At 54.5% G+C, this 17642-nt stretch overlaps 1 protein-coding gene across 1 annotated transcript; it reads right to left on the reverse strand.

Moving 5' to 3' along the window:
- Positions 1-1916: 1916 nt before the first annotated feature.
- On the reverse strand, positions 1917-8685 carry INSIG2 (insulin induced gene 2). Its single transcript, XM_088475549.1, has 6 exons — positions 8395-8685; positions 3838-4129; positions 3630-3754; positions 3108-3274; positions 2929-3028; positions 1917-2593 (listed from the first exon to the last, which is right to left on the reverse strand). The coding sequence occupies exons 2-6, from the start codon at positions 4070-4072 to the stop codon at positions 2552-2554; spliced, it is 669 nt and encodes a 222-aa protein (XP_088331675.1). The 5' UTR covers positions 4073-4129; positions 8395-8685; the 3' UTR covers positions 1917-2551.
- Positions 8686-17642: the final 8957 nt, after the last annotated feature.

The following is a 17642-nucleotide window of genomic DNA, read 5'->3' on the forward strand; positions in this document are numbered from 1 at the left end:
CAGTGCGGTCGGAAATCGTGTGCTCGCAAAATAGCGAAAACCTGCTAATTTGAGTGACAGGATGAGGCGTTTGTGGGTGGTAACAGGGGAAGGTGCTTGAAAACGGGGAGTGGAGATCCGAACGCAGGCGTGCCAAAAGGTCAAAACGGGCGTTTAATGGGAGTGCATAATTAACAAAGCAGCGTCATCGACCACGTCACGTGGTTGTCTTTTAGTCTGAACTGCTCGTATGATTGCGGTAGGAAAATGCTACCACAAGAATAGCGAGCAGTTCATACGCCTTTCGATGTTCTCGATTAATCTAATAAATTACGGAGATGACGTATGATGCGAGCGGCCAGGGGGCGTCTTTACAAAATAGCAAGCACGTTTCGTTCGCTCGTTCAGACATAGAGGCGTCAACAGACCGCAAAGAGCGAGCGCTCTATTTAAATATCCGGCCCCTTTTTCAGAACGAGCGTCCGCAAATAGCGTCCGGCTCTGAATCAGGCCCAGTGTGTACCAGGCTTTAGACACATGTACCTAATGTGCTACCTAAGCAAACAAGATCAGAACATTCCGTTATGCTTGGTGTTGTGTATATAAATCCTGAGCTGTCCTCGTTGTCTATAATTAGGACTAGTATGGCAGCAAAACCAGGGTTATTGTTGGGGTGTGTTTGGGAGGCGCTTCGGTGATTAAAAAAAAATTCATAATGTTTTCAAAAGCCTCTGTGACATCAGCATGAAACTCAGAGGGAAGAACTACGCTGGTAAAGGACTGTGGGCGGAAGGGCGTTCTTCAGGATTGTGGTGCCTGTGTATAAGCAAAGCAGCCGAGAAACTGCAGATCGATCGTCTCAGTCAGACTTCGGGATCTCACAACACACAGACGTCACCGCACAGCTCAGTCAGACTTCGGGATCTCGCAACACACAGGCGTCACCACAGCACAGTCAGACTTCGGGATCTCACAACACACAGACGTCACCGCACAGCTCAGTCAGACTTCGGGATCTCGCAACACACAGGCGTCACCACAGCACAGTCAGACTTCGGGATCTCACAACACACAGACGTCACCGCACAGCTCAGTCAGACTTTGGGATCTCGCAACACACAAGCGTCACCGCACAGCTCAGTCAGACTTCGGGATCTCACAACACACAGACGTTACGGCACAGCACAGTGGGGATCTCACAAAACACAGAAGTCACCGCACAGCTCAGTCACACTTCGGGATCTCACAAAACACAGACGTTACGGCACAGCACAGTGGGGATCTCACAAAACACAGAAGTCACCGCACAGCTCAGTCACACTTCGGGATCTCACAACACACAGACGTTACGGCACAGCTCAGTCAGACTTCGGGATCTCGCAACACACAGACGTCACCGCACAGCTCAGTCAGACTTTGGGATCTCGCAACACACAGACGTCACCGCACAGCTCAGTCAGACTTCGGGATCTCACAACACACAGACGTTACGGCACAGCTCAGTCAGGCTTCAGGATCACACAACACACAGACGTCACCGCACAGCTCAGTCAGACTTCGGGATCTCGCAACACACAGGCGTCACCACAGCTCAGTCAGACTTCGGGATCTCGCAACACACAGGCGTCACCGCACAGCTCAGTCAGACTTTGGGATCTCGCAACACACAGGCGTCACCGCACAGCTCAGTCAGACTTCGGGATCTCACAACACACAGACGTTACGGCACAGCACAGTGGGGATCTCACAAAACACAGAAGTCACCGCACAGCTCAGTCACACTTCGGGATCTCACAAAACACAGACGTTACGGCACAGCATAGTCAGACTTCAGGATCACACAACACACAGACGTCACCACACAGCACAGTCAGACTTCGGGATCTCACAACACACAGACGTTACGGCACAGCACAGTCAGACTTTGGAAACCAAACTGTAACAAATACCAGATGTTTATTTAGCACCAGGAGACCGACGGAACAGGAGTACTTCTAGCTAGAAATTTACAATACCCACACTCCACGTTTATCACCTGCACATACGTGTCACTGGTGTGACGTTTAGTCTGTGTCGTTATTACTTCACCCAATGAAACACTGACAGGATTTACCATGGCGAACAAGCCATTCTTACACAACATGATAGAAATGGAATATTCTACATATGATAACAGCAGAGCAGGTGGTGGTTCCATACCATTCTTCAGGTGTTATTTTGTCCAAATTAAAAATTCTGTGAAGCGATATATCCTATCAATTCTGTATTGACGACACAAGACACGTTCTGTGCACAGAATACAGGTCTGTCAGAGCGGTGACATCAGCAGGCCGACCCCAGCGCCCCCCGAGAGAAGAGGACAATACAAGTACAATGTCTGTGCCGCTGCAGAGAGACGTATCCAATGCCCTCAATGTTCGCTATGCCGTTTCCGCAGGGTCTCCAGCATGACGGGTTTTACCTCACATCAGCAGCAATCACAGATTGCAATACCTCACAGCGCCTGAGGACAGTAGTATTATCCTTCCAGTATAACTTCTCTGGTCCCTTTGGCCGGAACTTTCCTTCACACTCAGTCCCTGTGAGATTTCACGGTCAGGGTTTTCCGCTCATACTGAAACAATAAGACAATGGTGACGTTTAGACACTAACCTCTCTCTATATGGTGCCATCATGTTACTCAAGGCAGCTGTTTGACTTATCCTTAACAAACGCAATTCACAGCATGATATTATAGGAAGAACAAGGGAAGGAGATTGTCAGGACGTAGGAAGTATCTGGAATGTCTCTAAACAGAAATTGTAGAAAACAAAAAAGTGGATAGGGAACGCCATATATACTAGTATATGCATACCTATACATAATAACATAATCCTGAAATAGAAGTCGAAACAACAGTATCTAATTATCTACTGGCCTCCATGATTGTCTGGCCACAGTGCCACCTACCATCTCCAGCTGACGTCCAATGTTCCCCATGGTTATACCTCCGGCAAAAAAGATACACGGCAGCCACGATCGCACGTAAAGAAAGTCTGGGGACGTGTATCTATGGGAACAAGATGATGACAGAGGTCAAACGTGACCACAAATTTGGTGCCCCCCCGTAATGAGCAGGCAGAACTTACTGGTATACGCCGTTATACACTAACAGCTGGGACACGAGCGTGGCGAAGAAAGCGATTCCTATCCCTAGGCCCAAGCCACTCCGGGACCGGTCAAATGTCCACCACAGCCCGATGGACAAGGCAGCTAGCGTGAGAGACAGCTGCATGTTGTTGGCAAAGTCCACTTTCTGGTGAATGACGGTCAAGGAGAACACAGGAGTCTGCAACACTGACCAACAACGCAGGAAGGGAAAGAGGACCACCAGCAGCCAGGGTTCACCGGTCCCCCCATTGTACTCACGCTCCCCCTCATTTCCCTGCCCATGGTCTGGCTGGTTCGTCTTTCCTCCATCTTCAGCTATTGGATTATTTAGTCCTGGGTCTGATAGCTGGCTCTGGAAAATGAGGTCTACCCATCAGCTTATACCATGATTGTTATATATACAAATGCCTAACACAGAGACCCATCCTCTGTCCTAGGACTGCACCGTTACTAGCTGGTGTGAAACCAACTACAGGTCCTTACATGGACAGAAAGGATACAGCGCTGGCGTGATTTATGCCCACGAAGACAGCCACACAGCGCATGACACTTGACCATTCCCTCTTGAACTTGTGTGGCTCCCCCAGGTATCGGTCGATGCAGGGGTACAGGAGCCCGATGGCAGCTGTGAAGGCAGCAGAAACAAATGATACTCGCATCACATTACAAGCACTGGCCTGGGTAATGTACCCGTATAGCGACTCCTACCTGCGGCTGTGCCACAGCAGAGGGGCACCCACCAGGCAGAGGACAGAAGACTGGAGAGGACATCTGGGGGAAACAGGGTGACGTTTCTCTGGACCTGTAACAGATTTAATACCAGTGCCAAGAAGACACCGATGAGGAAAAGGAGGAGCCCGCGGGTGACTAAATTCATCTTCCAGCCGGGGCCCTCGAAGCCTCTTGTCGATCTCTCAGAAGATGCATCTTCTCTGTCACCCATCACCTCCTGGTACCCAGAGAAATGGGCAGCAGTGATAGAGCTGCTCCCGCCCAGATCCTGCAAAGGGGGAAAACAAAGTCAATTGCAAATAATAACACAGGACCAGTAATGCAGCAACACTCTCATTCTAGACCTGCTAGGGGGGGCACACAGAGATTATATAGGGGAGCTCAAGCTGATGACATAGGGATCAGACAGATGATATAGCAGGGGCTCACAGGGATGATGTAGGAGGGGTTCACGCAGATGAAATAGAACAGCGTGTTCTCAAACTCAGTCCTCAGGACCCCACACAGTTCACGTTTTGCAGGTCACCCAACAGGTGTAGTCATTACTCACTGACACATTTTAAAAGATCCACAGGTAGATATAATTATTTCACTTGTGATTCTGTGAGGAGATCTGGAAAACATGTACTGTTTGTGGTCCTGAGGACAGAGTTTGAGAACCTGTGATAAAGAAGGAGCTCACACGGATGACAGCGGGGGGAGCCCCGGCACATGACGCGAGGGGGGGAGCCCCGGCACATGACGCGAGGGGGGGAGCTCCGGCACATGACAGAGGGGGGGGGAGCTCCGGCACATGACAGAGGGGGGGGGAGCTCCGGCACATGACAGAGGGGGGGGGAGAGCTCCGGCACATGACAGAGGGGGGGGGAGAGCTCCGGCACATGACAGAGGGGGGGGAGAGCTCCGGCACATGACAGAGGGGGGGGAGAGCTCCGGCACATGACAGAGGGGGGGGGGAGCTCCGGCACATGACAGAGGGGGGGGGAGCTCCGGCACATGACAGAGGGGGGGGGAGCTCCGGCACATGACAGAGGGGGGGGGAGCTCCGGCACATGACAGAGGGGGGGGGAGCTCCGGCACATGACAGAGGGGGGGGGAGCTCCGGCACATGACAGAGGGGGGGGGAGCTCCGGCACATGACAGAGGGGGGGGGAGCTCCGGCACATGACAGAGGGGGGGGGAGCTCCGGCACATGACAGAGGGGGGGGGAGCTCCGGCACATGACAGAGGGGGGGGGAGCTCCGGCACATGACAGAGGGGGGGGGAGCTCCGGCACATGACAGAGGGGGGGGGAGCTCCGGCACATGACAGAGGGGGGGGGAGCTCCGGCACATGACAGAGGGGGGGGGAGCTCCGGCACATGACAGAGGGGGGGGGAGCTCCGGCACATGACAGAGGGGGGGGGAGCTCCGGCACATGACAGAGGGGGGGGGAGCTCCGGCACATGACAGAGGGGGGGGGGAGCTCCGGCACATGACAGAGGGGGGGGGAGCTCCGGCACATGACAGAGGGGGGGGGAGCTCCGGCACATGACAGAGGGGGGGGGAGCTCCGGCACATGACAGAGGGGGGGGGAGCTCCGGCACATGACAGAGGGGGGGGGAGCTCCGGCACATGACAGAGGGGGGGGGAGCTCCGGCACATGACAGAGGGGGGGGAGCTCCGGCACATGACAGAGGGGGGGGGGAGCTCCGGCACATGACAGAGGGGGGGGGAGCTCCGGCACATGACAGAGGGGGGGGGGAGCTCCGGCACATGACAGAGGGGGGGGGAGCTCCGGCACATGACAGAGGGGGGGGGAGCTCCGGCACATGACAGAGGGGGGGGGAGCTCCGGCACATGACAGAGGGGGGGGGAGCTCCGGCACATGACAGAGGGGGGGGGAGCTCCGGCACATGACAGAGGGGGGGGGAGCTCCGGCACATGACAGAGGGGGGGGGAGCTCCGGCACATGACAGAGGGGGGGGGAGCTCCGGCACATGACAGAGGGGGGGGGAGCTCAGGCACATGACAGAGGGGGGGGGAGCTCAGGCACATGACAGAGGGGGGGGGAGCTCAGGCACATGACAGAGGGGGGGGGAGCTCAGGCACATGACAGAGGGGGGGGGAGCTCAGGCACATGACAGAGGGGGGGGGGAGCTCAGGCACATGACAGAGGGGGGGGGAGCTCAGGCACATGACAGAGGGGGGGGAAGCTCAGGCACATGACAGAGGGGGGGGGAGCTCAGGCACATGACAGAGGGGGGGGGGAGCTCAGGCACATGACAGAGGGGGGGGGAGCTCAGGCACATGACAGAGGGGGGGGGAGCTCAGGCACATGACAGAGGGGGGGGGGAGCTCAGGCACATGACAGAGGGGGGGGAGCTCAGGCACATGACAGAGGGGGGGGGAGCTCAGGCACATGACAGAGGGGGGGGGAGCTCAGGCACATGACAGAGGGGGGGGGAGCTCAGGCACATGACGAGGGGGGGGGAGCTCAGGCACATGACAGAGGGGGGGGGAGCTCAGGCACATGACAGAGGGGGGGGGAGCTCAGGCACATGACAGAGGGGGGGGAGCTCAGGCACATGACAGAGGGGGGGGAGCTCCGGCACATGACAGAGGGGGGGGAGCTCCGGCACATGACAGAGGGGGGGGAGCTCCGGCACATGACAGAGGGGGGGAGCTCCGGCACATGACAGAGGGGGGGGAGCTCCGGCACATGACAGAGGGGGGGGGGGCTCCGGCACATGACAGAGGGGGGGGAGCTCCGGCACATGACAGAGGGGGGGAGCTCCGGCACATGACAGAGGGGGGGGGAGCTCCGGCACATGACAGAGGGGGGGGAGCTCCGGCACATGACAGAGGGGGAGGAGCTCCGGCACATGACAGAGGGGGGGGAGCTCCGGCACATGATATAGGAGGGGCTGACAGATTATATATGGGGAGATCAGTCACATAAATTATATAAGGGGAGGGGAGATTACCAAATGTTATAGAGGGAAGGGTAGGTCACACAGACAATACAGGGGGAGGGAGTATTAGAGAGATTAGGAGGAGTATTGGTCACACAGATGATATAGGAGAGAGGGAAATCACACACATTATAGATGGAGGGGTAGATAATATAGGTGGAGGGGGGGTCACATATGTAATATAGAAGGAGTGTTGGTCACACAGATGATATAGGAGGAGGGGGATCATGCAAATGTTATAGGGGCGGGGTCACAAAGATGACATAGGAGGAGGAGGGGGGTCACACAGATGTTATGGAGGGGCACACAGATATAGGAGTGAGAGGGTATTACATAGATGTTATAGGGAGAGGGGGAGCATGCAAATGTTATAGGGGGTGGGGGTCACACAGATTATATAAGAGCAGGGGAATCAAGCAAGTATTATAGGGGAGGGGCTCACATGTATGATATAGTAGGAGGTCACGGATGATAAAAGGGGAGGGAGATAACGCAAATGTTATAAGGGGAGACAAAGATATAGGAGTAAGGGTGTTGCACAGATGTTATAGAGAGAGGGGGAGACCACACAGGTGATATAGAGGGGGGTCACACAGATGATATTGGAGGAGGAGGGTCACACAGATTACAATAGGAGTGAGAGGTAGATGCACAGATGTTATAGGGGGAGATCACGCAGGTGATAGAGGGAGGGGGAGATCACGCAGGTGATAGGAGAGAGTCACACAGATTATATAAAGGGAGGGGGGTAGTCACACAGATGATATAGGGGGAGGGAGGGGGGAGATCACGCAGGTGATAGGAGGGAGGGGGTCACACAGATGATATAGAGGGAGAGGGTCACACAGGTGATATAGGGGAAGGGGGGAGATCACGCAGGTGATAGGAGAGTCACACAGATTATATAGGGGCAGGGGAGATCACGCAGGTGATAGGAGGGAGGGGGTCACACAGATGATATAGGGGAGGGGGTCACACAGATGATATAGGGGAGGGGGGAGTCACTCAGATGATATAGGGGGAGGGGGGAGATCACGCAGGTGATAGAGTCAAACAGATTATATAGGGGCAGGGGGAGATCACGCAGGTGATAGGAGGGAGGGGGTCACACAGATGATATAGAGGGAGAGGGTCACACAGGTGATATAGGGGAAGGGGGGAGATCACGCAGGTGATAGGAGAGTCACACAGATTATATAGGGGCAGGGGGAGATCACGCAGGTGATAGGAGGGAGGGGGTCACACAGATGATATAGGGGAGGGGGGAGTCACTCAGATGATATAGGGGATAGAGGAGTCACTCAGATGATATAGGGGGGGAGGGAGGGGGAGATCACGCAGGTGATGGGAGGGGGTCACACAGATGATGTAGGGGAGGGAGGGGGTCACACAGATGATATAGGGGAGGGAGGGGGTCACACAGATGATATAGGGGGAGGGGGTAGATCACGCAGGTGATAGGAGGGAGGGGGTCACACAGATATAGGGGGAGAGCACGCAGGTGATAGGAGGGAGGGGGTGTTGTACAGACGATATAGGGCAGGTGGGGACATACGGGGACACAGACACAGATTTCTCACCTCCCTCCTGTATGAAGTATCAGGTACCCGGAAATGCCTCCTCCTCGGCCCCTTCTGCGCTCCAGGCCTCACTTTGATTCCTGCTCAGTCCCTTCTGTGCAGCTTTTGTCTCGTTGTCCTAGAGTCCCGATGTGAGACCACTCTGGTTCCTAGAGCTATATCAGTGATTTCTCTCAGTCAGTTCTCTGGTTTGGGCGCCATTTTGCTGTAGACCGTAATATCTGTTACAGTGCGCATCCGCCTCTGACAGAATTAGACTCTACCGGTGTCAGGGACAGCCAGCTGGGTCTCTTCTGTAGCAATACGCTAGGGAGGGGGAGGAGTCCATCTTACTAGAGGCACTGGCTACAGGTCTGTGTCTTGCACTAAGCAGCCATTTTGGTGGAGTATTAACTAATGTGAGTCGGATAACTTGTGATCTTGTCCTGCTCCTCTCTTACCACTTACTTACTGCACAGTGTGCACACAATAGACTAATGGACTGGTCGTAGTCAAGTAAAGGCCCCCATACATCAGCAATTGATTGCAGCAATCGTGCAATTTGCAAACGATTGTGTATGAATATCTTTCCCTTTTTCAATCGATTGTGCAATCTGCAATCGATTGAAAAAGGGAAAGATTTTTATACACAATCGATTGCAAATTGCACGGTTGCTGCAATCAATTGCTGATGTATGGGGGCCTTTACTGTTGGTGATCGCTCCAATTAATAATCCAGCTCTCCTTACTCCAAGAATAGGATAAATTGGGAATGAGTGGAACCATCATGTCCCCCATGTCTCCATTTTCCAATTTTTGTCACTTGTCCTGGGTTTTCGCTCTGTACAGTTAAGGTTAAGGTGAAAGAACAACTGTACCCTGAATTGACAGTCAGAAAGTGACTGCAGAGCTGTAAACCATCCCCACTGCCCACACAGGGCCGGCGCTAGGCTGTGTTGCGCCCAGCGCCGTCCTGTGTTGCCACCCCTTCCCTCCTCCGCTCCCTCCCCCCTGAGCTTAAATATATCCCATCGCACTGGGAGGGAGGTGGGCCTTTCCTGCGCCCTCCGGAAACAGCGCTCCGGGCGACGGACCGGCTTGCCCGTGCCTGGAGCCGCTACTGTGCCCACAGCCCTCCCAGGAAATGTCCCTACTTCTCAATATTGAGGAAAAGCTCAGTGCAATTTCTCTTGTACACCAGAGCTAAAACCCGGGTTATTGCAGTGTTAACCCGGGTAGCTCCTGGGTGTAAAAGGGGCCAGAGTTGGATTCCCGAGTCGAGTGACCCGGCAATCCAACCCAGGTAACTTGCAGGGTATAACATGGGAACAACCCGTGGCAACCAGCAGTGTAAATGACCCGGATCGTGCCGCCTGCCACCCAGTTGGCCAGCTTCAATGGCGCTGGGAGATGACGTCATCTCCAAGCGTCCATCGCAACGCCGGAAGAGCCGGGTCACTGCAGTCACGGCTCCGGTGTGAACGTTGCCGACTCAGGAATATCCTGGGTTGGCGCGGCAGTATGAAAGGGTTAAGTTCCGGGTCTGATCCGGATTGGAACCCTTCCAAACCGCTGGGTCAGACCCGGAACTTTGGTGTAACAGAAGTATTATTCTGTATTCAAGGTGCAATTCATTGTAATTCGCTGGTCTATAACACCGTACATTCTGACTTTCTAGGCCTCCCCTCCAGGAAAAGTGGACACTATAATATATATCTATAATATTATTATCATTGTCTTTTATTTTTAAGGCGTCACATAGTTTCCACAGCGGCGTACAGGGAAAATACAAAGTAACACTGAGACGTGACATCAAAGGTACAGTAAGTATAAACTGCACCCCCCTGGAAGGTCATTGGAACAGGAGGTAGTCAGCATCCTGGCGTGCGGGATGCCGACGGCCAAATAACTGCCGAAATCTCGACTGCCGGCATCATGAACGTAAGTAAGGGGGAAGGGTTAGGTATAGGGTGCAGGGAGGGGAGGGGGAGGTTAGGTTTAGGCACTGGGGGGAGGCAGTGGCGTTTTGCACTATCAAAAAGGGTTTGTGGCCATGCTGGACATGGGGCGTGGCTTCAAGGGCAGGGGGTGTGACCTCACGCCCCGAACCCCCGTTTTAGTCACTCCGGGGGTCCAGGAGATGCGGGCTGCCCCCAGGGACCAGTCTGTGTGCAGTGTCGGTTCCCTCACTGTGACAGGAGCTGAGTGCTGCATGTAATGCTACAGTGCAGCACCCGGCTCCTGTCACTGAGGGGGAGCCGGCACTTTTGGTGTCACCCCTCGGTGGGTGACCTGGGTGTGGCCTGCACCCCCCTTGTGACGCCAATGGGGGGAGGTTAGGTTCATGCACCGGTGAGCAAGGTGCAGGGGTAAGGGTTAGCGTTAGGGTACTTACCTAATGGTGTCGGGATTCTGACTGTCAGGATGCCACTGTCGGTATTCTGACCTCCAGCATCCCGACCGCCGGGGTCCCATACCCAACCAATTGGAACAACACAGGGCAGTAAAATTATAAACTAGTTTGGACACAGAAAAGGTTGTAGTAAGTCACTGTGGGCCTGACTGAGAGGTGGACACAGTTGCATCTGCGGATGTGATTTTTTTTTGTGAAGTCGCAGCAGCGGTATCATGCAAATGCTAGTATCAGTCTTCCCTTTGTATGTTAATGTGTGTTGGACATTGCAAGCCCTAGGGCACCCACTTTCAATGCCCGTGGATGGTGCAACTCCACCATTGTTGCACCATCGACACTTGCACCAGCCTGTGGCTCGCGCAGTGTCTCTTTCTGAACTCCGGCTAAAAATTGCCTCGGTGGCTGCGACTCTGCGTCTGGGAGCTCCAGAAGCCAGAAGGGGTTAGAGCAGGAGACTGGTGTGTGCTCTGTACAGGTCTCTCTCCCACCCTGCACTGTGTCAGTAGCCAGGACAGGTCACACAGCAGCCAGGATGTCACACCACTTACTACACACTAATACTCAGGGGTTAGAGCAGGAGACTGGTGTGTGCTCTGTACAGGTCTCTCTCCCCCCCTGCACTGTGTCAGTAGCCAGGACAGGTCACACAGCAGCTGGGATATCACACCACTTACTACACACTAATGCTCGGGGGCTAGAGCAGGAGACTGGTGTGTGCTCTGTACAGGTCTCTCTCCCCCCTGCACTGTGTCAGTAGCCAGGACACGTCACACAGCAGCCGGGATATCACACCACTTACTACACACTAATACTCAGGGGTTAGAGCAGGAGACTGGTGTGTGCTCTGTACAGGTCTCTCTCCCACCCTGCACTGTGTCAGTAGCCAGGACAGGTCACACAGCAGCTGGGATCTCACACCACTTACTACACACTAATGCTCGGGGGTTAGAGCAGGAGACTGGTGTGTGCTCTGTACAGGTCTCTCTCCCACCCTGCACTGTGTCAGTAGCCAGGACAGGTCACACAGCAGCCGGAATCTCACACCACTTACTACACACTAATGCTCGGGGGTTAGAGCAGGAGACTGGTGTGTGCGCTGTACAGGTCTCTCTCCCCCCTGCACTGTGTCAGTAGCCAGGACAGGTCACACAGCAGCCGGAATCTCACACCACTTACTACACACTAATACTCAGGGGTTAGAGCAGGAGACTGGTGTGTGCTCTGTACAGGTCTCTCTCCTCCCTGCATTGTGTCAGTAGCCAGGACAGGTCACACAGCAGCCGGGATATCACACCACTTACTACACACTAATACTCAGGGGTTAGAGCAGGAGACTGGTGTGTGCTCTGTACAGGTCTCTCTCCTCCCTGCACTGTGTCAGTAGCCAGGACAGGTCACACAGCAGCCGGGATATCACACCACTTACTACACACTAATGCTCGGGGGCTAGAGCAGGAGACTGGTGTGTGCTCTGTACAGGTCTCTCTCCCACCCTGCACTGTGTCAGTAGCCAGGACAGGTCACACAGCAGCCGGGATATCACACCACTTATTACACACTAATACTCAGGGGCTAGAGCAGGAGACTGGTGTGTGCTCTGTACAGGTCTCTCTCCCACCCTGCACTGTGTCAGTAGCCAGGACAGGTCACACAGCAGCCGGGATATCACACCACTTACTACACACTAATGCTCGGGGGTTAGAGCAGGAGACTGGTGTGTGCTCTGTACAGGTCTCTCTCCCACCCTGCACTGTGTCAGTAGCCAGGACAGGTCACACAGCAGCCAGGATCTCACACCACTTACTACACACTAATGCTCGGGGGCTAGAGCAGGAGACTGGTGTGTGCTCTGTACAGGTCTCTCCCCCCCCTGCACTGTGTCAGTAGCCAGGACAGGTCACACAGCAGCCGGATATCACACCACTTATTACACACTAATACTCAGGGGTTAGAGCAGGAGACTGGTGTGTGCTCTGTACAGGTCTCTCTCCTCCCTGCACTGTGTCAGTAGCCAGGACAGGTCACACAGCTGCCGGGATATCACACCACTTACTACACACTAATGCTCGGGGATTAGAGCAGGAGACTGGTGTGTGCTCTGTACAGGTCTCTCTCCCCCCCTGCACTGTGTCAGTAGCCAGGACAGGTCACATAGCAGCCGGGATCTCACACCACTTACTACACACTAATGCTCGGGGGCTAGAGCAGGAGACTGGTGTGTGCTCTGTACAGGTCTCTCTCCCACCCTGCACTGTGTCAGTAGCCAGGACAGGTCACACAGCAGCCGGGATATCACACCACTTACTACTAGGGATGTGCGCCGGACCATTTTTGCCGGATTTGGATTTGGTTCTAATTCGTCGTCCGGCTTTGGATTTGGATTTGGATTTGCCAAACTGCGGTGACTGGCTTTGGATTTGGATTTGGATTTGAATTTGGATTTTTTTACAAAAATTGACAAAAAAAGCTAAAATCACATAAATTGGTCTTTTTTTTCTTCCTAGAGTATTATTAACCTCAATAACATTAATTTCCAGTCAATTTAGACCATATCACAGCTTATAATATTGTTTTCAACATTATTGGCCAAAGGTTGCAGTGAGCTGACTGGTTACTAAGCGACAAAGCAGCGGCACAACGACACAGACACCACAGTATAAAGCACATCTATGACACATTGCCACACAGCAGTGGCAGAAATGAAAAGTAGTGCACCCACCCAGTGGGGTACGGCCAGCAGAGTCACAGTACTTGTTTACAAAGTGGGCTACGGCCCTAGGAGTCACAGTGCACAATCTTATTAGCATTACACCGCACATAGGGCCTGATTCACATTACACCATAAAGTAGTGTCTCTTATTTATGTTACGACACACAGTAGTGCCCCTTTTACACAATGCCCACAGTAGTGACCCTTTTACACAATGCCCACAGTAGCGGTGTCCCTTACACAATGTCCCCCAGCAGTGGTGCCCCCTATGCAGTCCCCTTAGTAGTACGGTCCACTATGCAGTGCCCCCAGTTGAATGCTCCCCAGTAGTATGCCCCCCATTAGCAGGCCCCCCCAGTAGTATGCCCCCCATTAGCATGCCACCCAGTAGTATGCCCCCCCAGTAGTATGGCTCCCCCAGTAGTAGGCTGCCCCAGTAGCAGGCCCCCCCAGTAGTAGGCTGCTCCAGTAGTAGCCCCCCCTGTAGTATGGGCCCCCCCCTGTAGTATGGCCCCCCCTGTAGTAGGCCCCCCCCAGTAGTATGGCCCCCCCCAGTAGCAGGCCCCTCAGTAGTATGGCCCCCCCAGTAGCAGACCCCCCCAGTAGTATAGCCCCCCCCAGTAGCATGCCCCTCTGTAGTATGGCCCCCCCCAGTAGTATAGCCCTGCCCAGTAGCAGACCCCCCCCAGTAGTGCAGACCCCCCCAGTAGTATAGCCCCCCCCCAGTAGCAGGCCCCTCTGTAGTATGGCCCCCCAATAGTGCAGATCCCCCCCAGTAGCAGACCCCCCCCCAGTATTGCAGACCCCCCCCCAGTAGTATAGCCCCCCTAGTAGCAGGCCCCTCTGTAGTATGGCCCCCCCAGTAGTATAGCCCCCCCCCAGTAGCAGACCCCCCCAGTAGTGCAGACCCCCCCCCCAGTAGCGCCCCCGGACCTTTGACAAGTAAAAAAATAAAAAAAATAAAACTTACCTGTATCCCCGCTCCCGCGCCGTCCGCTCTGTCACACGCTGAGGAGGGAGCCGGAAGACGGAGCTCATGTGTGAGCTCCAGCCGGCTCCCTCCGTGCAGCAGCCAATGAGAGTCTGTGTGACTCTCATTGGCTGCTGTAACAAACACACAGCTGCCGCTGGCGGCTGTGTGTCTGTGTCTGTGTAGGGCAGAGCGCTATCACTGCGCTCTGCCCTACACGCGAGGAGACCTGATGTCGGATTCTCTAGTGAGAATCCGACATCAGGCGGCCGCCGTTCGGCCCCGAACGGGGATCCGAGTCAGGCGGTGAACACCCGAACAGGGTTCGGGTGGACTCGGATCCCCAATGTTCGGAGCGGTTCGGATTCCACAGAATCCGAACCGCTCATCTCTACTTACTACACACTAATACTCAGTGGTTAGAGCAGGAGACTGGTGTGTGCTCTGTACAGGTCTCTCTCCCACCCTGCACTTTGTCAGTAGCCAGGACAGGTCACACAGCAGCTGGGATCTCACACCACTTACTACACACTAATGCTCGGGGGCTAGAGCAGGAGACTGGTGTGTGCTCTGTACAGGTCTCTCTCCTCCCTGCACTGTGTCGGTAGCCAGGACAGGTCACACAGCAGCCGGGATCTCACACCACTTACTACACACTAATACTCAGGGGTTAGAGCAGGAGACTGGTGTGTGCTCTGTACAGGTCTCTCTCCCACCCTGCACTGTGTCAGTAGCCAGGACAGGTCACACAGCAGCCGGGATCTCACACCACTTACTACACACTAATGCTCGGGGGTTAGAGCAGGAGACTGGTGTGTGCTCTGTACAGGTCTCTCTCCTCCCTGCACTGTGTCAGTAGCCAGGACAGGTCACACAGCAGCCGGGATCTCACACCACTTACTACACACTAATGCTCGGGGGCTAGAGCAGGAGACTGGTGTGTGCTCTGTACAGGTCTCTCTCCCACCCTGCACTGTGTCAGTAGCCAGGACAGGTCACATAGCAGCCGGGATCTCACACCACTTACTACACACTAATGCTCAGGGGTTAGAGCAGGAGACTGGTGTGTGCTCTGTACAGGTCTCTCTCCTCCCTGCACGGTGTCAGTAGCCAGGACAGGTCACACAGCAGCCGGGATATCACACCACTTATTACACACTAATACTCAGGGGATAGAGCAGGAGACTGGTGTGTGCTCTGTACAGGTCTCTCTCCTCCCTGCACTGTGTCAGTAGCCAGGACAGGTCACACAGCAGCCGGGATATCACCACTTACTACACACTAATACTCAGGGGTTAGAGCAGGAGACTGGTGTGTGCTCTGTACAGGTCTCTCTCCCCCCTGCACTGTGTCAGTAGCCAGGACAGGTCACACAGCAGCCGGGATCTCACACCACTTACTACACACTAATGCTCAGGGGTTAGAGCAGGAGACTGGTGTGTGCTCTGTACAGGTCTCTCTCCTCCCTGCACTGTGTCAGTAGCCAGGACAGGTCACACAGCAGCCGGGATCTCACACCACTTACTACACACTAATACTCAGGGGTTAGAGCAGGAGACTGGTGTGTGCTCTGTACAGGACTCTCTCCTCCCTGCACTGTGTCAGTAGCCAGGACAGGTCACACAGCAGCCGGGATCTCACACCACTTACTACACACTAATACTCAGGGGTTAGAGGAGGAGACTGGTGTGTACTCTGTACAGGTCTCTCTCCTCCCTGCACTGTGTCAGTAGCCAGGACAGGTCACACAGCAGCCGGGATCTCACACCACTTACTACACACTAATACTCATGGGTTAGAGCAGGAGACTGGTGTGTGCTCTGTACAGGTCTCTCTCCTCCCTGCACTGTGTCAGTAGCCAGGACAGGTCACACAGCAGCAGGGATATCACACCACTTACTACACACTAATACTCAGGGGTTAGAGCAGGAGACTGGTGTGTGCTCTGTACAGGTCTCTCTCCTCCCTGCACTGTGTCAGTAGCCAGGACAGGTCACACAGCAGCCGGGATCTCACACCACTTACTACACACTAATGCTCAGGGGTTACAGGGGACTGGTGTGTGCTCTGTACAGGTCTCTCTCCCACCCTGCACTGTGTCAGTAGCCAGGACAGGTCACACAGCAGCCGGGATATCACACCACTTACTACACACTAATGCTCAGGGGTTAGAGCAGGAGACTGGTGTGTGCTCTGTACAGGTCTCTCCTGCCTGCTCTGTGTCAGTAGCCAGGACAGGTCACACAGCAGCCGGGATATCACACCACTTACTACACACTAATGCTCAGGGGTTAGAGCAGGAGACTGGTGTGTGCGCTGTACAGGTCTCTCTCCCCCCTGCACTGTGTCAGTAGCCAGGACAGGTCACACAGCAGCCGGGATCTCACACCACTTACTACACACTAATACTCAGGGGTTAGAGCAGGAGACTGGTGTGTGCTCTGTACAGGTCTCTCTCCTCCCTGCACTGTGTCAGTAGCCAGGACAGGTCACACAGCAGCCGGGATCTCACACCACTTACTACACACTAATGCTCGGGGGCTAGAGCAGGAGACTGGTGTGTGCTCTGTACAGGTCTCTCTCCCACCCTGCACTGTGTCAGTAGCCAGGACAGGTCACATAGCAGCCGGGATCTCACACCACTTACTACACACTAATGCTCAGGGGTTAGAGCAGGAGACTGGTGTGTGCTCTGTACAGGTCTCTCTCCTCCCTGCACGGTGTCAGTAGCCAGGACAGGTCACACAGCAGCCGGGATATCACACCACTTATTACACACTAATACTCAGGGGATAGAGCAGGAGACTGGTGTGTGCTCTGTACAGGTCTCTCTCCTCCCTGCACTGTGTCAGTAGCCAGGACAGGTCACACAGCAGCCGGGATATCACCACTTACTACACACTAATACTCAGGGGTTAGAGCAGGAGACTGGTGTGTGCTCTGTACAGGTCTCTCTCCCCCCTGCACTGTGTCAGTAGCCAGGACAGGTCACACAGCAGCCGGGATATCACACCACTTATTACACACTAATACTCAGGGGATAGAGCAGGAGACTGGTGTGTGCTCTGTACAGGTCTCTCTCCTCCCTGCACTGTGTCAGTAGCCAGGACAGGTCACACAGCAGCCGGGATATCACCACTTACTACACACTAATACTCAGGGGTTAGAGCAGGAGA

The sequence above is a fragment of the Taudactylus pleione genome, unplaced genomic scaffold (genome assembly GCF_031769625.1).
Source record: "Taudactylus pleione unplaced genomic scaffold, aTauple2 ptg000173l, whole genome shotgun sequence".
Classification (NCBI taxonomy): Eukaryota; Metazoa; Chordata; class Amphibia; order Anura; family Myobatrachidae; genus Taudactylus; species Taudactylus pleione.

Excerpts from the sequence above, each read along its gene's own strand:
- INSIG2 (XM_088475549.1), bottom strand. The coding sequence starts at position 4,072 with ATGGGTGACAGAGAAGATGCATCTTCTGAGAGATCGACAAGAGGCTTC. Across the intron at positions 3,275-3,629 it reads GCATAAATCACGCCAGCGCT|AAAGTGGACTTTGCCAACAA; the intron begins GTATCCTTTCTG and ends GTCATTCACCAG. Across the intron at positions 2,594-2,928 it reads TTGGACGTCAGCTGGAGATG|TATGAGCGGAAAACCCTGAC; the intron begins GTAGGTGGCACT and ends TTATTGTTTCAG.